General features: G+C 42.2%; 1 protein-coding gene across 4 annotated transcripts in view; it reads right to left on the bottom strand.

The window, feature by feature from the left end:
* The window catches only part of RP9 (RP9 pre-mRNA splicing factor), a 79,423-nt gene that overhangs the window by 12,649 nt on the left and 46,048 nt on the right, over positions 1-20,726 (bottom strand). For all 4 annotated transcript variants that reach the window (XM_075826948.1, XM_075826946.1, XM_075826947.1 and 1 more), the window contains 3 exons: positions 1,038-1,068; positions 570-699; positions 214-305 (listed from right to left, as the gene is read on the bottom strand). In XM_075826948.1, coding sequence (XP_075683063.1) covers positions 214-305; positions 570-699; positions 1,038-1,068 — 253 coding nt within the window. The remainder of the gene's footprint in view (positions 1-213; positions 306-569; positions 700-1,037; positions 1,069-20,726) is intronic.

The raw sequence follows: 20,726 nt of genomic DNA, 5'->3' as shown, positions 1-20,726 counted from the left end.
TCTCTTAAAACAGTTGTCCATGATAAAGCTATAGATGTTAGAATAAAAAAAAAGTACTGAAAAAGTACTAAACATGGAGAATGTCACTTGTGCATTTTTCTAACACAAATTATGCCACTTTTCTGATGCATTTAATTTGATTAATGTGCCCTCAAATGAGCCTATTATATAAACTGACACATCACAACTACATTTATGGAATCAATTACTTACCACCCTGAACTGCTCAATTTTTTGATTGCCTTTGATAAAATAGGGACACTCACGATCACCAGTTCTGTGGCCATACTGTTTACATCTCCAGCCTAAAGAAATAAAGAATGTCTGGTTTGAGGACGAAGTATACACTGTACGTAGAAAATATAGCAAGTGACAAATGCTGAATCACAATCTGCAGGTAGGTCGTGGAGGGTGGCTCTGCTGAGCTGAAATCACATAGTGACATCCAGATTTGTTGCGGACACTTCGACCTGCCAGAATTTTCTGCCCCTAAAGCATTGAGGCTCAATTTTTTATTATTTTTACTGGGGCTATCAATGTTTTAAGCTATACTTAGCTGTTTAACTTACACTGCATTACTTTTACTTCTCTGCCCAAAGGCATCCACAGTCCTTTTGTAGGAGCATGGGCGAGGAAATCTCTGGCATGTTCATTGCCTGGCAAATCAGGAATGCAATCTTCAGGTTTTGGTTCATCTTCCTTAGAGGGAAGCGAGAAAGATAAAAACAAAATGAACACAACTGCACTTAGTAAGTCATCTTAACGCTATGAGTAAGACTGGATGCAATCAGACATGTAAGTGTGAGCAGCATGATGTGATGTTTATAATCATCATAAAATATGGATATGATAGATTATGGAAATGTTTGCAGCATGAATGTGCTAGAACGCATGCTGTGTTGCATGTGAGGGATGGTTGTTGTAAGGGTGGAGCACATAAAATGATTGCTGCGTAGATACTGTGCATGCAGAGTAGGGCAACGCGTTGATATGCTGTGGTGTAGTTGATATTATATCATCTGCAGCAATTACCGTACCTTAATTAGGCCTGGTGGAGGTTTCTCATAGCTAAAATAAAACAAAAAAACATCAATCAAGAAAGCGGTGCAGGCTCAGGACTGTGCAGTCTCCGTCATGACTTGACAATTTCACATATTATGCCGAGTATTGGAAAGGTTCAACAAATTGTGTTACAATATTTACAGGGACAGAATCCTTTCTATTTTAATCAGAGCAGATTTAAACTAAGTTTCATAGCATTAGCAAGTGTTAAAGAGGGTGGGATTTTCAAATACTTTGGATTATTGGTTCGTCATACACTTTTCACACCCCTGTTCACTGATTTACGGCCGCAGCAGTCAAAAGTTCAGAAGAGGTGGCCGCGGTCCTCTCCACTGAAATCTATGGGAGTTACGGAAAGAACTGAGCAAGCAGCGCTCAGCTCTTTCCGTAACTCCCATAGACATCAATGGAGAGGGCTGCACACAAGTGTAAGCGTGCAGTCGCGTGTCATAAAAGTAGACCACAAAATACACGACACTAATTCTACTGCAAATCCTGAAGCAAAATTACTTTTGAGGATTTTGTGACGAATTTGTTGTGTAATTCAGTGCAGCATTTCACAGATCATTGAAGTCTGAAAAAATTTGCCATCCAAAATCTGAAACACGTACAGAAAACGCTGCATAACGTATTTCCACAGCACCAAAATTCTGCACAGAAATTCAAACCATGTATGTGTTACAGATTTTGCTTTCACCCATTGGAACACAGGGTGTAAATTTCCACAGTGTATTTTTTAGCTACGAAAAATTACACCACGTGTGACTGCACCCTAACTAGTGCAAAACTAAATAGTAGTGCCATGATAGTAATAATATCGATACAGACTTTGTGCCAACCACATATAATTACTTATAATACATAGCATTTTCAATAAAAAATAATTCCAATTCAAGAAAACAGCAACCACTTGAATATCAGCTTTTTTAGAAGAGCTTCGTTACACCAGCCTTGACTCAGGCGGTGAGAAAAAACAAACCTCAAGGTGAAATCGAAGGCACATGGAATTACAGTAGGGACTCAATGACATCTATATACAGTACTGTGCAAAAGTTTTAGGTGGTTGTGGAAAAATGCTGCAAAGTAAGAATTCTTTCAAGAATAAAAGTATTAATAGTTTTTTTTATCAATGAACAAAATACAAAGTGAATGAACAGAAGAGAAATCCAAATCAAATCAATATTTAGTGTGACCACCCTTTGCCTTCAAAACAGCATCAATTCTTCTAGGTACACCTGCACACAGTTTTTGTAGGAACTCGGCAGGGAGGATATTCCAAACATCTTGGAGAACTAACCACAGATCTTCTGTGGATGTAGGCTTCCTCAAATCCTTCTGTCTCTTCATGTAATCCCAGGTAGACTCGATGATGTTGAGATCAAGGCTCTGTGGGGGCTATATCAGCACTTCCAGGGCTCCCTGTTCTTCTTTACGCTGAAGATAGTTCTTAATGACATTGGCTGTATGTTTGGGATCGTTGTCTTGCTGCAGAATAAATTTGGAGTTAATCAGACACCTCCCTGATGGTATTGCATGATGGATTAGGATCTGCCTGTATTTCTCAGCATTGAGGACACCATTAATCCTGACCAAATTCCCAAATACATTTGCTGAAATGCAGCCTCAAACTTGTAAGGAACCCCCACCATGCTTCACCATTACCGGCAGACACTCAATATTGTACTGCTCTCTAGACCTTCAGCGAACAAGCTGCCTTCTGGTACAGCCAAATATTTTCAATTTTGACTCATCAGTTTAGAACTCCTGCTGCCATTTTTCTGCACTACAGTTCCTATGTTTTCGTGCATAGTGGAGTCGCTTGACCTTGTTTCCACATCGAAAGTATGGCTTTTTGACCACTATTCTTCCATGAAGACCACTTCTAGCCAGACTTCTCCGTAAAGTGAATGGGTGTATCTGGGACCCACTGGTTTGTGCCAGTTCTAAGCTGATGGCACAACTGGACATCTTCCAATTTCGAAGGGAAGTAAGCATGATGTGTCGTTGATCTGTTGCACAAAGTTTCTATGGCCAACCACTGCATCTACAGTCCTCAATGTTGTCGGTTTCTTTGTGGTTCTTCAAAACAGCTTGAACAGCACATCTTGAAAACCCAGTCTGCTCTGACAGCTGTGCATAAAAATGTCATCCACAACCTCACATTTGTTGCAGAGTTTGGCTGTTCCTCATCCAGTTTTAAGCCTCCTACACAGCTGTTTATGTTACAGTTAATGATTGCGTTTCAACATATATATGAAAATGATGATCATTATCACCACTTTGGTATAATTGGTAAATCATACACCTGACTATAACCTACAAAATCCATGACTTTGTGCAAGTGTACCTAGAAAAAGGTATGCTGTTTTGAAGGCAAAGGGTGGTCACACCAAATTTTGATTAGATTTAGATTTCTCTTCTGTTTATTCATATTGTATTTTGTTAATTAAACCCTTCAGGACCAAGCTCATTTTGGCCTTCAGGACTAGCCCCATTTTTCCAAATCTGACATGTGTGCACTTTGTGGTAATAACTTGGGAATGCTTTTACTTATCCAAGCGAATCTGACATTATTTTATTGTGACATAGTGTATTCTATGTTACTGGAAAAATGTGGTTGATAAATTCATTGCTTATTTGTGAAAAACACCAAAATTTAGAGAAAATGCAAAAATTATGATTTTTCTCATTTTAAATGTATCTGCTTGTAAAACATAGGAATACCACACAAAATAGTTACTATTTCACATATTCCATATGTCTACTTTATGTTGGCATTGTTTTTTGAATGTCCTTTTCTTTTTCTAGGATATTACAAGGCTTAGAACTTTAACAGCAATTTCTCCCATTTTCAAGAAAATTTTCAAAAGGTTATATTTTCGGGGACGAGTTCAGTTCTGAAGTGGCTTTGAGGAGCCCATATATTAGAAACCCCCATAAATCACCCCATTTTGAAAACTGCACCCACAAAGTATTCAAAACAGCATTCAGAAAGTGTTTTAACCCTTTAGGTGTTTCACAGGAATTGCAGCAAATTTGAGGTGAAATTTACAAATTTCATTTTTTTTTACAAAATGAATTTGTAATACATTAATTTCTGTAACACAGAAGGTTTTACCCGAGAAATGCATCTCAATATTTATAATATTCCACATGTGGCCGTATTGTGCTAATGGACTGAAACACAGGCCTCAGAAGCACCTAGTGGATTTTGGGGCCTCCTTTTTATTGCAATATATTTTAGGCACCATGTCAGGTTTGAAGAGGTCTTGTGGTGCCAAAACAGTGGAAACCCCCCAAAAGTGACCCCATTTTGGATACTACACCCCTCAGAGAATTTATGTAGGGGTATAGTTAGCATTTTGACCACACAGGTTTCTTGCTAAAGTTATTTGAATTAGACTGTGAAAATGAAAATCTACTTTTTTTTTCTGGAAAAACATAGAATTTTCAAATTTTTGCAAGAAATAAAAGAGAAAAAGCACCCCAACATTTGTAAAGCAATTTCTCCCGATTACGGAAATACCCCATATGTGGTAATAAACTGCTGTTTGGACCCACGGCAAAGCTCAGAAGAGAAGGAGCGCTATTTGGATTTTGGAGCGCAGATTTTACTGTAATGGTTTTTGGTGCCATGTTGCGTTTGCAACACACTGGAGGGACCTAAACAGTGGAAACCCCCCAAAAGTGACACCATTTTGAAAACTACACCCCCTCAAAGAATTTTGACCCCACAGGTTTTTTGCCGAATTTATTGGAATCAGTCTGTGAAGATGAAAGCCTATTTTTTTTCTGAAAAAACATAACATTTTCTCATTTTAACAAGGAATAAAGGAGAAAAAGCACCCCAACATTTGTAAAGCAATTTCTCCTGACTATTGCAATACCCCATATGTGGTAATAAACTGCTGTTTGGACCAACGGCACGGCTCAGAACGGAAGGAGCACCATTTGGATTTTGCAGCGCATATTTTGCTGAATTGGTTTCTGGGGGACATGTCGCATTTTCAGGGCCCCTGAAGCACCAGCACAGTAGAAATTCCCCAGGTGTGATCCCATTTTGGAGACTATACCCCTCAAAAAATTTAATTAGAGGTGTAGTGAGCAGTTTTATAGATTTTATTAGAATTCGGCCGTGAATATTTATTTTTTTCCCAATATTACTTTAACTCATAATTTCCACAAGGAATACAGGAAAAAAAGACACCCCAAAAAGTGTTACACAATTCCTCCTGAGTAAGGAAATACCACATATGTGGTTGTAAACTGCTATTTGGACATGCGGCAAGGGTCTAAAGGGAAAAAGCGCAATTTCATTTTTGGAGTGGAGATTTTACAAAATTGGTTTTTGACACTATGCTGCATTGCGCTGAGGTACCAGTAGAGTAAAAACCCCTGAGAAGTTACCCCTGAAACTGCACCCCTTTAAAGAATTTATCATGAGTTGTAGTTAGCACTTTGACCCCACAGGTTTTGCAGAAATTAGTACACAATAGATGTTGCAGATTAAAAATTGCCATTTTTCCACAGATATGCTATTTCAGTGCCCAATGTGTTGTGCCCAGCTTGTACCACCGTAGACACACATCCCATAAATTGTTAAGCGGGTTCTCCAGAATACAATAATACCCCATATGTGGTCATAAACTGATGTTTGGGCACACTGCCAGGCCCAGAAGGCATGTCATTTGGCTTTTGGAGAGCATATTTTGCTTGGTAGTAGTTTTGTTTAGCTTTACTGGTGTTTCAGTTTATAATGAGGGGGCATATGTAATCTGTGCTGAGAACATCAGGATATATGTAAGCTGTGAGGAGTACATGAGAGTATATGTAAGCTGTGCGGAGTACATCAGGGTATATGTAAGCTGTGCTGAGTACATCAGGATATATGTAAGCTGTGAGGAGTACATGAGAGTATATGTAAGCTGTGCGGAGTACATCAGCGTATATGTAAGCTGTGCGGAGTACATCCGGGTATATGTAATCTGTGCTGAGTACATCAGGGTATATGTAAGCTGTGGGGAGTTCATCAGGGTATATGTAATCTGTGCGGAGTACATCAGGGTATATGTAATCTGTGCGGAGTACATCAGGGTATATGTAAGCTGTGCTGAGTACATCAGGGTATATGTAAGCTGTGGGGAGTACATCAGAGTATATGTAATCTGTGCGGAGTACATCAGGGTATATGTAAACTGTGCTGAGTACATCAGGATATATGTAAGCTGTGAGGAGTACATCAGAGTACATGTAAGCTGTGCGGAGTACATCAGGGTATATGTAAGATGTGAGGAGTACATCAGGGTATATGTAAGCTGTGCTGAGTACATCAGGGTATATGTAAGCTGTGGGGAGTACATCAGGGTATATGTAAGCTGGGCGGAGTACATCAGGGTATATATAAGCTGTGCGGAGTACATCAGGGTATATGTAAGCTGGGCGGAGTACATCAGGGTATATGTAAGCTGTGCGGACTACATCAGGGTATATGTAAGCTGTGCGGAGTACATCAGGGTATATGTAAGCTGTGCGGAGTGTATCAGGGTATATGTAAGCTGTGCTGAGTACATCAGGATATATGTAAGCTGTGAGGAGTACATCAGAGTACATGTAAGCTGTGCGGAGTACATCAGGGTATATGTAATCTGTGCGGTGTACATCAGGGTATATGTAATCTGTGCTGAGTACATCAGGATATATGTAAACTGTGAGGAGTACATCAGAGTATATGTAAACTGTGCTGAGTACATCAGGATATATGTAAAATGTGAGGAGTACATCAGAGTATATGTAAGCTGTGCGGAGTACATCAGGGTATATGTAAGCTGTGCGATGTACATCATGGTATATGGAAGCTGTGCGGAGTACATCAGAGTATATGGAAGCTGTGCGGAGTACATCAGGGTATATGTAAGCTGGGCGGAGTACATCAGGGTATATGTAAGCTGTGCGGTGTACATCATGGTATATGGAAGCTGTGCGGTGTACATCATGGTATATGGAAGCTGTGCGGAGTACATCAGGGTATATGGAAGATGTGCGGAGTACATCAGGGTATATGCAGGGGCGTAGCTAAAGGCTCATGGGCCCAAGTGCAAAATTTCAGCTTGGGCCCCCCCTGCGTGCAACTTCTCTTTATACAGCCGACCATAGCACGTACGTAACTTTCAGCTGCATCGCTGGGTATCTTAAGTGACCCAGCGATGCAGCACTAGCATCAAGGGGCGTTGCTAGAATCTTAAAAGGATTTGCCCCCCACAAAAAAAAAATATACACATCGGAGCTAGCATATATAGATGACATACTTTAATAACACGGCAGGCTTAGTTACAGCGGCTCAGCTCTATGTATGAATGTATACATAAATAATGTAGTCACTAAATAACAGATACCAGTTCTACATAGAGTAAAGAGATTGGTTACATCCAGTGACTCACAGGTGACATCTAGCTGTTTACTTGCCCTCAACGTCTCTGGGCCAGACCGCCAAGATGTATTTTTCCAGCCCCGACTCGTCCGCACACAAACTTTTCATCCTGCTGCTACTTCCAATGCCCCTCTTTGTGCCCCCCCCATACTTGTTCCCCTTTTGTGTCCCACGGTAATAGTGCCCTCCATTCTGCCCCCACACAGTAATAATACCCTCTTTGTGCCACCACAAATGGATAGATGCCATCTATGTACGCCTGCACAGTACAAATTCCCCCTGGGTAGTTGATTATTTTATTAATTGCAAGCTATTCAATTAAATGCATCGGATACTAAATAATGTTTAATAAACCTGTAGGGCAGCCTGTTTCATGGATATGTCCTCCAGCAGTGCTTCATATACACTGACAGCTGGGACGTCCTGGTCCTCTGCAGTTTCCCTCCACCCTGCTGAGTAGAGCAGGGTCACATACTCTAGTCAGTGCTGGTCAGAAGTCGCCCTGTAATGACCCTCAGTAACCTCTAGCCCCTTATCAGTATCTTGTCCCTACCTTGTCTAGAGCTGAAAATGATGACACCTCTGTTATCACAAAGTCCGGTCTGCACCGTCTGCACCGCTGTCACAGCTAAATTCTCTCCTCCTGTAAGTAAACTTACAGAAGCAGGAGATGATTGATGGCAGCTACTGCCTTAGGCCCCATGCACACGACCGTGCCCGCAATCACGGCCCGCGATTGCGGGCACCGCCGGCCGCCGACTGACAGCCGCATTTTCGGGCCGTGCTCCCATACAAAGTATGGGAGCACGGCCCGCAAAATGCAAAAGAACGGACATGTTCCATAATTCCCGGAACATTTCCACGGCACGGACACCCTTCCGTAGTGCTACGGAAAGGTGTCTGCGTTCAATGAAAGTGAATGGGTCCGTTTTTGCGGACCACAATTGCGGTCCGCAAAAAACGGAGGTTTTTTTACGGTAGTGTGCATGGGGCCTTACTTTGGATACGTGGGGGAGAAGCTCTGCCGGCAGTCACATGGGAGCAGGTTGTAAGACTTCCTCCCACCCCAGAAATAGAGAGACAGCAAGCTGTAAACACAGGCTAGATAAGGGAAGAAAAAAAACCAGCATTTAACTGAGTAAAACAGGCTCGTCCTGCACTTACACCTAGGGGAAAATAAGCTGTGATGTGCTCGAGCTCCTACCTTACACAGCGCGATATGCAGCAGCGTGTGTATCTAGCATCCTCCTCCACTGCCTGCTCCAATCAAGTGCCTCAGAGCACAAAAGGGGAGGAGACAGGGGAGAATTGTAGATACACACGCTGCAGCACATCGCGCTGTTTAAAGAAGGAGTTCATTAAATAATTAATTGTATGGGCAGTCTTAGAGTGGTGACGGGGGCCTGTGGGCCTCCCTGGCTTAGGGGCCCTGTCGCAATTGCGACCGCTGCGACCCCTATAGCTACGCCACTGGGTATATGTAAGCTGTGAGGAGTACATTAGGGTATATGTAAGCTGTGCGGAGTACATCAGGGTATATGTAGGCTGTGCGGAGTACATCAGGGTATATGTAATATGTGAGGAGTACATCAGGGTATATGTAAGCTGTGCGGAGTACATCAGGGTATATGTAAGCTGTGAGGAGTACATAAAGGTATATGTAAGCTGTGCGGAGTACATCAGGGTATATGTAGGCTGTGCGGAGTACATCAGGGTATATGTAAGCTGTGCGGAGTACATCAGGGTATATGTAAGCTGTGAGGAGTACATCAGGGTATATGTAAGCTGTGAGGAGTACATCAGGGTATATGTAATCTGTGCTGAGTACATCAGGGTATATGTAATCTGTGCGGAGTACATCAGGGTATATGTAAGCTGTGAGGAGTACATCAGGGTATATGTAAGCTGTGCGGAGTACATCAGGGTATATGTAAGCTGTGCGGAGTACATCAGGGTATATGTAAGCTGTGAGGAGTACATCAGGGTATATGTAAGCTGTGCGGAGTACATCAGGGTATATGTAAGCTGTGAGGAGTACATCAGGGTATATGTAATCTGTGCTGAGTACATCAGGGTATATGGAATATGTGCGGAGTACATCAGGGTATATGTAAGCTGTGCGGAGTACATCAGGGTATATGTAATCTGTGCGGAGTACATCAGGGTATATGTAATCTGTGCGGTGTACATCAGGATATATGTAAGCTGGGCGGAGTACATCAGGGTATATGTAAGCTGGACGGAGTACATCAGGGTATATGTAAGCTGTGCGGAGTACATCAGGGTATATGTAAGCTGGGCGGAGTACATCAGGGTATATGTAAGCTGGGCGGAGTACATCAGGGTATATGTAAGCTGTACAGAGTACATCAGGGTATATGTAAGCTGGGCGGAGTACATCAGGGTATATGTAAGCTGGGCGGAGTACATCAGGGTATATGTAAGCTGGGCGGAGTACATCAGGGTATATGTAAGCTGGGCGGAGTACATTAGGGTATATGTAAACTGTGAGGAGTACATCAGGGTATATGTAATCTGTGCGGTGTACATCAGGATATATGTAAACTGGGCGGAGTACATCAGGGTATATGTAATCTGTGAGGAGTACATCAGGATATATGTAAGCTGGGCGGAGTACATCAGGGTATATGTAAGCTGGGCGGAGTACTTCAGGGTATATGTAAACTGGGTGGAGTACATCAGGGTATATGTAATCTGTGAGGAGTACATCAGGGTATATGTAAACTGGGCGGAGTACATCAGGGTACATGTAATCTGTGAGGAGTACATCAGGGTACATGTAATCTGTGAGGAGTACATCAGGGTACATGTAAGCTGTGCGGAGTACATAAGGGTACATGTAAACTGTGAGGAGTACATCAGGGTATATGTAATCTGTGCGGTGTACATCAGGATATATGTAAACTGGGCGGAGTACATCAGGGTATATGTAATCTGTGAGGAGTACATCAGGATATATGTAAGCTGGGCGGAGTACATCAGGGTATATGTAAACTGGGCGGAGTACTTCAGGGAATATGTAAACTGGGTGGAGTACATCAGGGTATATGTAATCTGTGAGGAGTACATCAGGGTATATGTAAGCTGGGCGGAGTACATCAGGGTATATGTAATCTGTGAGGAGTACATCAGGGTACATGTAAGCTGTGCGGAGTACATAAGTGTACATGTAAACTGTGCGGAGTACATCAGGGTATATGTAAGCTGTGCGGAGTACATCAGGGTATATGTAAGCTGGGCGGAGTACATCAGGGTACATGTAAGCTGGGCGGAGTACTTCAGGGTACATGTAAGCTGGACGGAGTACATCAGGGTACATGTAAACTGTGTGGAGTACATCAGGGTATATGTAAGCTGTGCGGAGTACATCAGGGTATATGTAAGCTGTGCGGAGTACATCAGGGTATATGTAAGCTGTGAGGCGTACATCAGGGTATATGTAATCTGTGCTGAGTACATCAGGGTATATGTAATATGTGCGGAGTACATCAGGGTATATGTAAGCTGGGCGGAGTACATCAGGGTATATGTAAGCTGTGCGGACTACATCAGGGTATATGTAAGCTGGGCGGAGTACATTAGGGTATATGTAAGCTGGGCGGAGTACATCAGGGTACATGTAAACTGGGCGAAGTACATAAGGGTATATGTAAGCTGTGCGGAGTACATCAGGGTATATGTAATCTGTGCTGAGTACATCAGGGTATATGTAAGCTGTGAGGAGTACATCAGGGTATATGTAAGCTGTGCGGACTACATCAGGGTATATGTAAGCTGGGCGGAGTACATCAGGGTATATGTAAGCTGGGCGGAGTACATCAGGGTACATGTAAGCTGGGCAAAGTACATAAGGGTATATGTAAGCTGTGCGGAGTACATCAGGGTATATGTAAGCTGTGCGGAGTACATCAGGGTATATGTAAGCTGTGCGGAGTACATCAGGGTATATGTAAGCTGTGCGGAGTACATCAGGGTATATGTAATCTGTGCGGAGTACATCAGGGTATATGTAATCTGTGCGGAGTACATCAGGGTATATGTAATCTGTGCGGTGTACATCAGGATATATGTAAGCTGGGCGGAGTACATCAGGGTATATGTAAGCTGGACGGAGTACATCAGGGTATATGTAAGCTGTGCGGAGTACATCAGGGTATATGTAAGCTGGGCGGAGTACATCAGGGCATATGTAAGCTGGGCGGAGTACATCAGGCTATATGTAAGCTGTGCGGAGTACATCAGGGTATATGTAAGCTGTGCAGAGTACATCAGGGTATATGTAAACTGTGCTGAGTACATCAGGATATATGTAATATGTGCTGGTACATCAGGGTATATGCAAGCTGGACAGAGTACATCAGGGTACATGTAAGCTGTGCGGAGTACATAAGGGTACATGTAAACTGTGCGGAGTACATCAGGGTATATGTAAGCTGTGCGGAGTACGTCGGTATACATCAGGGTATGCGTAAGCTGTGTGTAATATATCAGGGCATAATAGGATGATGAAATAATAGGGTAAATTAATAATAAAATTAATTATCCATGAATAGTTACGCCCGCTTTGAACCAATCCTTTGTGAACAGGCCAGTATTTTGGGTGTAGGAGTCGCACTTCTAAACGGTGTCCGTGGTATTATACAAAATATCCGCACTCCAGCATTGCCTAATCTTTGACTTCTTCACTAGCCCCATATGTAGCACAGACCCCAAAATGTCATAGTTTCCACTGCATTTACAGGGTCTACCAGTGGGGGCTGCAAATGATGACGTGGGGTTTTAGGTAAAAAACTGCTGCACATATAAATTAGTCTGGGCCGTCGTTTTGCATTATTGCTTTCTGAGAGTCATAACTTTTAAATTTTCCGTTGACGAGCTGTGCGAGTGCTTCATTTTCATGGGATGAGCTGTAGTCTTTATTAGTATCATTTTGGGGTACATACGATTTTTTTAACGGAGTTCTCTGTGCAGTATAAACAACGTGTTTACTTTATTCTGCGGTTCGATACCATTATGGCAATACCAAATTTAGAGTTCTTATATGTTTTACTACTTTTTCACAACAAAAACACTGTTTTCTAAATAAAATAATGTTTTAGCGTCACCATAACTTTTTTTTTTTTGTCCACAGAGCGAAGTGAGGGCTTGTTTTTTGCGTGGCAAACTGTAGTTTTTATTGGTACCATTTTGGGGTACTTGCAACTTTTTGATCACTTTTTATTCAAAACAACGTGACCAAAAAAGGAATTTCTGCAATTGTTTTTTATTAAAAAGTTTTACGGTGTTCACCGTGCGGGATAAATAATATGATATTTTTATAGTTCAGGCCAATACGAACGCGGCGATACCTAGTATGCATAGTTTTTTTATTTTTTTATAATTATAAAAAACTTGATCAGGGAAGCAGGGTGATTATTGTTTTTATTAGATAAAACTTTTATTTATTTATCTAAAATGTATCTAAAAATTTTTGATCTGATCTTCTGATCCCCTGTTCAATACACCGCACTATTTATGTAGAGCAGTGTATTGTAACTGTCATTTTACAACTGACAGTCAGTCTATAAGGTACTGCCTTTGGCAGGACGTAATAGGCGTCCGTACCTGGCCGACCAGGAAGCCGTTGCTAGGGTTCCGGGTTTCTATAGCAACCATTGGCACCCCGCGAGTTCTTGCGGGGGGCCAATGAAGTACAGAGGGAGCCCCCTCCCTCTGTGTCAATCACTTAAATGCCGCTGTCGCTATTGACAGCGGCATTTAAGGGGTTGAACAGCGGCAGTCGGAGATAACGTGATCGCCGCTGTTGAGGTGGAATGTTGGCTCCTGTGCCCGCTTCATCCTCAGGGCGTTACTGTACGCACATTTGCGGGAACGCACCGCTAAAAAGGACGTACAGCAATGCCCATTTGTGGGAAGGGGTTAATAATAAGCTTCCCTTTTTTTCACTTGTAGGTCTCTCTCTGATCTCACAGAAATGAGGAGGTCAGAGATGGTGACAGGAGCTTTCTCCTGTAGATGACGTCATAGACGGCTGTGATTGGTCAGTCTCTGAAGACTGACCAATTGCCGGCATGGGGGCATGCCGATTGGTCCCCAGCCCGGCAATAGAGGAGGTCGACTGTCAATGACAGCTGCCGGCGCTGTGTTATCACTATGTGATTTCACATAGTGACCGTTTATTCCTGCTCCGCAATCGTATGGCGCAGGTCTGCTTCAATAAGCGGCGTGTGCCGTACTATTGCGGAGCAGGTCCGCAACAGGTTAATAACAAAAATAACCATTAACACTGCTATTTTTTAACCCCTTCCCTCTTTAGCCACTTTTGACCTTCCTGACAGAGCCTCATTTTTCAAATCTGACATGTGTCACTTTATGTGGTAATAACTCCGGAATGCTTTCACCTATCCAAGCGATTCTGAGATTGTTTTCTCGTGACACATTGGACTTTATGTTACTGGCAAAATTTGCTCGATATGTTCAGTATTTAATTGTGAAAAACACCAAAAATTAGCGAAAAATTGCAAAAATTAGCATTTTTCTCAATTTAAATGTGTCTGCTTGTAAGACAGGCAGTTATACCACACAAAATTGTTGCTAATTAACATCACCCATATGTCTACTTTAGATTGGCATCGTTTTTTGAACATCCTTTTATTTTTCTATGACCTCACAAGGCTTAGAACTTTAGCAGCAATTTCTCACATTTTCAAGAAAATTTCAAAAGGCTATTTTTACAGGGGCCAGTTCAGTTGTGAAGTGGCTTTGAGGGCCTTATATATTAGAAACCCCCAAAAAGTCACCCCATTTTAAAAACTGCACCCCTCAAAGTATTCAAAACAGCATTTAGAAAATGTCTTAACCCTTTACACATTTCACAGGAATTAAAGCAAAGTAGAGGTGAATTTTACAAATTTCATATTTTTCTGCAGAAATAAATTTTTAATACAATTTTTTTTATAACACAGAAGGTTTTAGCAGAGAAATGCAACTCAATATTTGTTGCCCGGTTTCTGCAGTTTTAGGAAATATCCCACATGTGGCCGTAGCATGCTACTGGACTGAAGCACCGGCCTCAGAAGCAAAGGAACACCTAGTGGATTTTGGGGCCTTATTTTTGTTAGAATAAATTTTAGGCATCATGTCAGGTTTGAAGGGCTCTTGCGGTGCCAAAACAGTAAAAATCCCCCAAAAGTGACCCCCATCTGGGAAACTAGACACCTCAAGGAAATTATCTAGGGGTATAGTGAGCATTTTGACCTCACAGGTTTTTTACAGAAATTATTGGAAGTAGGCCGTGAAAATTAAAATCAACATTTCTTCAAAGAAAATGTAGGTTTAGTGATTTTTTTTTCTCATTTCCACAAGGACTAAAGGAGAAAAAGCACCGCAAAATTTGTAAAGCAATTTCTCCCGAGTAAAACAATACCCCACATGTGGTAATAAACGGTTGTTTGGAGACACGGCGTGGCTGAGAAGGGAAAGAGCGCTATTTGGCTTTTGGAGTTCACATTTAGCAGGAATGGTTTGCGGAGGCCATGTCACATTTACAAAGCCCCTGAGGGGACAAAACAGTGGAAACCCCCCACAAGTGACCCCATTATGGAGACTACACCCATTGAGGAAATTATCTAGGGATATAGTGAGCGATTTGACCCCACAGTTTTTTTGCAGAAATTATTGGAAGTAGGCCCTGAAAATAATAATCTACATTTTTTCAAAAAAAATCTAGGTTTAGCTAATTTTTTCTCATTTCCAGAAGGACTGAAGGAGAAAAAGCACCACAAAATTTGTAAAGCAATTTCTCCCGAGTAAAACAATACCCCACATGTGGTAATAAACGGTTGTTTGGAGACACGGCGTGGCTGAGAAGGGAAAGAGCGCCATTTGGCTTTTGGAGATCACATTGAGCAGGAATGGTTTGCGGCGGCCATGTCACATTTACAAAGCCCCTGAGGGGACAAAACAATGAAAACGCCCAAAAAGGGACTCCATTTAGGAAACTACACCTCTTGAGGAATTCATCTAGGGGTGTAGTGAGCATTTTGACCCCACAGATGTTTCATAGAATTTATTAGAATTAGGCAGTGAAAATAAAAACAGTCCTTTTTCTTCAATAAGACGTAGCTTTAGCGCAAATTTTTTCATTTTCTCAACAAATAAAGGAAAAAAAGAACCCAACATTTGTAAAGCAATTTCTCCCGAGTACGGCAATACCCCATATGTGGTCATAAACTGCTGTTTGGGCAAACGGCAGGGCTCAGAAGGGAAGGACAGCCATTTGGAGTGCAGATGTTGCTGGATTGGTTTCTGGGCACCTGTGGGCCCAAAACAGTGGAAACCCCCCAGACGTGACCCCATTTTGGAAACTACACCCCTCAATGCATTTACCAAGGGGTGTAGTAAGCATTTTAACCCTGCAGGTGTTTTGTAGAAATTAGTGTTCACTCGATGTTGCAGAGTGAAAATGGGATTTTTTTCCATAGATATGCCAATATGTGGTGCCCGGCTTGTGCCACCATAACAAGACAGCTCTCTAATTATTATGCTGTGTTTCCCGGTTTTAGAAACACCCTACATGTGGCCCTAATCTTTTGTCTGGACAAATGACAGGGCTCAGAAGTGAAGAGTACCATGCGGAGTGGAGGCCTAATTTGGCGATTTACAAAGTATTGGTTCACAACTGCAGAGGCTCAGATGTGAAATAATAAAAAGAAACCCCTGATAAGTGACCCCCACTATGGAACTGCACCCCTCAAGGCATTAATTAAGGGGTGTAGTGAGCATTTTCACCCCACAGGTCTTTTCCATAAATGAATGCGCTGCGGATGGTGCAAATTAAAAATTTATATTTTTCCCTAGATATGCCATTCAGTGGCAAATATGTCATGCCCAGCTTATGACGCTGGAGACACACACCCCAAAAATTGTTAAAAGGGTTCTCCCGGGTATGACGATGCCATATATGTTGAAGGAAACTGCTGTTTGGGGACTCTGTAGGGTTCAGAGCCGAGGGAGCACCATTTGGCTTTTGGAGAGCGGATTTTGCTTGGTACTATATTTGTTTGAGTATTGCTGGTGTTTTATAATGTGGGGGTACATGTAAGCGGGGCGGAGTATATAAGGGGCATAGTCAGGTGGTATAAAAAAATAAAAATAATCCATAGATGTGTGTTACGCTGTGAAGCAATCCTTTCCGCACAGGCCAGTGTCGCACTGATAAATGGCGTCCTTTCTTATGCCCCTTTTGGTCCACACTCCGCACCTTTTGTAGTTTGGGGAATTTTGCTGGGAAAGTGTTGTCCTGGTATAATACGGGCTCCGTCGCTTCCAGCGGATAAGTTTGGGCCCTCCCCTTCCTGGTTCCCTAATTTTAGGTCCTTGATAAATCGCCTCTTGAAACAGAAGAAATGTTCCCCTCGGGCACAACTGCATATTTTTTTATTTCCTGACTTATTGGAGCCATAACTAATTTTATTTTTCATAGACGTAGCGGTATGAGGGCTGGTTTGTTGCGGGACGAGCTGTAGTTATTATTGGTACCATTTTGGGGTACATGTGACTTTTTGATCACCTTTTATCCTATTTTTTGGGATTCCAGGTAAACAAAAAAACGCAATTCTGGCTCAGCTTTTTTCGTTTTTTTTATACAGCGTTCACCATGCGTTATAAATTACATTTTAACTTTATTCTGCGGGTCAGTACGATTCCGGCGATACCTAATTTATAGCACTTTTTCATGTTTTACAACTTTTTGCACAATAAAATTACTTTTGTAAAAAGAATGTATTTTTTCTGTCGCCAAGTTGTGAGAACCATAACTTTTTAATTTTTTTGTCGACGGAGGTGTATGAGGGCTTGTTTTTTGCGGGACGAGCTATAGTTTTTCTAGGTACCATTTTTGGATACGTGCGACTTTTTGATCACTTTTTATTGTAATATTTGTAGGGCAAAGTGACCAAAAAACAGAAACTCTGGTAACGTTTTTTACGCTGTTCACCGCGTGCAATAAATAATATAATATTTTGATACCTCAGGTCGTTACGGTCGCGGCGATACCAAAAACATATGGTTTATTATTATTTTTCAATAACAATGGACTTGATAAGAGTAAAAGGGGGATTGTGTTTTATTTGATTACTTGAAACTTTTATTGTTTTCAAACTTTTATTTTTTGCACTTTTTTTTACACTTTTTTATACTTTTTTTACACTTTTTCTCAAGTCCATCTAGGGGACTTGAAGGTCCAACGGTCAGATTTTTTTTTTTTCTAATACATTGCACTACCTATGTAGTGCAATGTATTAGATCTGTCAGTCATTCACTGACAGCAAGCCGATTAGGCTTCGCCTCCCGGCGGGGCCTAAATCGGCTTCCGTAATGGCAGAGCAGGAGACCATTGTGTCTCCTGTTGCCATAACAGCAGTCGCCAGTCCCGATTGCCTATCAGGGCTGGCGATCTGCTAGTAACCGCTACGATGCAGCAATCGCTTTCGATTGCTGCATCGAAGGGGTTAATGGCAGGGATCGGAGCTAGCTCCGGTTCCTGCCGTTACAGGTGGATGTCAGCTGTACAGTACAGCTGACTTTCACCGCTGATGACGCAGGATCAGCTCCTGACCCGGCGCCATCTTGCCGGCAGCTACGGAAGCCGATCAGGCTCCGCCGCCGGGCGGATCTTGACCGGCTTCGGTGCTAGGCAGACCGGGAGGCCAGTATTAGGCCTCCGGTTGCCATTGCAGCCACCGGAACCCCGGCAATTTCATTGCTGGGGCTCCGATGAGCTGCAAACACCTTAAGTGCAGCGATCGCGTTTGAGCGCTGCACTTAACGGGTTAATGGCGGGGATCGAAGCTAATTTCGGTCCCCGCCGTTACAGTCGGATGTCAGCTGTAAGATACAGCTGAGATCCGACGATGATGGCACCGACTCAGCTTCTGAGCCGGTGCCAAACATTTTACGTACATGTACGGCATTTTGCGGGAAGTCAATGCTTTCCATGACGTACATGTACGTCAAATGTCGGGAAGGGGTTAAAGCACTCTTAGGGTATGTTCACACGGCCTATTTACGGACGTAATTCGGGCGTTTTTGCCCCGAATTACGTCCGAAAATAGCGCCTCAATAGCGCTGACAAACATCTGCTCATTGAAAGCAATGGGCAGACGTTTGTCTGTTCACACGAGGCGTAATTTACGCGCCGCTGTCAAATGACGGTGCGTAAATAGACGCCCGCGTCAAAGAAGTGACCTGTCACTTCTTTGGCCGTAATTGGAGCCGTTATTCATTGACTCCAATGAATAGCAGCGCCAATTACGTCCGTAATGGACGCGGCGTTCAAGCGCCTGCACATGCCGTTACAGCTGAAATTACGGGGATGTTTTCAGGCTGAAATTTCAGCCGTTACGGACGCCCTCGTGTGAACATACCCTTACTCTGCAGCATTTTTCCACAACTGCCTAAACATTTTGAACAGTGCTGTATGTCTACAATAAAAATAGATTGTTATATATATGTATATATATATATATATATATATATATATATAAATATATATACACACACACACACACACACACACACACAAGAAAATGGCAACAGCACACTGCGAACACCAATGCCACCTAAATATAAATAAATATGCATTGCTGCTGAATCTACTTATAATAGTTTCTTAGCGCACATTTTTATCAAATTGTGTGAACCCACCTGTCACGACAAGGCTTCCTCTATAAGGTGGGTCCCTACGCTGCACATACACCCAGGACTGGGACTAAACATAATTAAAATCACTCAGGGCAAAATGGGAGGAGTGCAAGAACAAAAAATTAAGGCAGTCAACCCCACATACATGCAACACATAAGACACCAATGCCACCTAAACCACTAAATACATATATATAAATTAAGAAGAAATCCTGCAGAACTCCAATGGTAAAGGTAAACGTGGTTTTATTCAGTCAACATAGTGATGCAACGTTTCTGTCCCACCATTATATATATCCTGTATGCTCATTTAACCCCCTAGCAGTCACATTAAAATTTGAAAAAATCCTCCCGAAAATTTAACTTTTTTTATTGTAGATCTTGAATTGACTTTCATTTTAAAGAGGCTCTGTCACCAGATTTTGCAACCCCTATCTGCTATTGCAGCAGATCGGCGCTGCAATGTAGATTACAGTAACGTTTTTATTTTTTAAAAACGAGCATTTTTGGCCAAGTTATGACCATTTTTGTATTTATGCAAATGAGGCTTGCAAAAGTACAACTGGGCGTGTTTAAAGTAAAAGTACAACTGGGCGTGTATTATGTGCGTACATCGGGGCGTGTTTACTACTTTTACTAGCTGGGCGTTGTGTATAGAAGTATCATCCACTTCTCTTCAGAACGCCCAGCTTCTGGCAGATCACGCTGTGACGTCACTTCCCCAGGTCCTGCATCGTGTCAGACGAGCGAGGACACCGGCACCAGAGGCTACAGATGATTCTGCAGCAGCATCGGCGTTAGCAGGTAAGTCGATGTAGCTACTTACCTGCAAAGGCTGATGCTGCTGCAGAATCAACTGTAGCCTCTGGTGCTAGTAAAAGTTGTAAAAACGCCCCGATGTACGCACATAATACACGCCCAGTTGGACTTTTACTTTTAAACACACCCACTTGGACTTTTGCAAGCCTCATTTGCATAAATACAAAAATGGGCATAACTTGGCCAAAAATGCTCGTTTTTTTTAAAAATAAAACGTTACTCTTATCTACATTGCAGCGCCGATCTGATGCAATAGCAGATAGGGGTTGCAAAATCTGGTGACAGAGCCTCTTTAAAGAAATGTTTTGTTTTAATGATAGAGCTTTTATGTATCCTCTATGCATAGAAGCTTTATCTATCGCTATCAGCCGAATCTATCAGTGAAGTAAACGGACAGCTTGGCTAACATACAGGATCACCATAATTACGATCACATTTACATTTTTAATAAAAGTTCATTCAAAAAAACTGTTTGTAAGCACCTAAAACATAGATTTAAAAGAAAAAAATGTGTACTTAGCCTTTAAAGAGAACCTTTCACTACCCCATACATGTGCAGCTGAGTGAAACATGTTATAGGCGCTGTTGCACTTGGGGCACTTTGAATTATCTGTCTAGCCTTCGCCGTTCTGGAGATATCGGTGCCGTTATTATTGGCACCCGATATATATATTAGCCCGTGTACTGTCAGTGG

Source organism: Rhinoderma darwinii, chromosome 5 (genome assembly GCF_050947455.1).
Source record: "Rhinoderma darwinii isolate aRhiDar2 chromosome 5, aRhiDar2.hap1, whole genome shotgun sequence".
Lineage (NCBI taxonomy): Eukaryota > Metazoa > Chordata > Amphibia > Anura > Rhinodermatidae > Rhinoderma > Rhinoderma darwinii.
The sequence above is the reverse complement of the archived record's forward strand: the minus strand, read 5'-3'. Positions and strand labels throughout refer to the sequence as shown.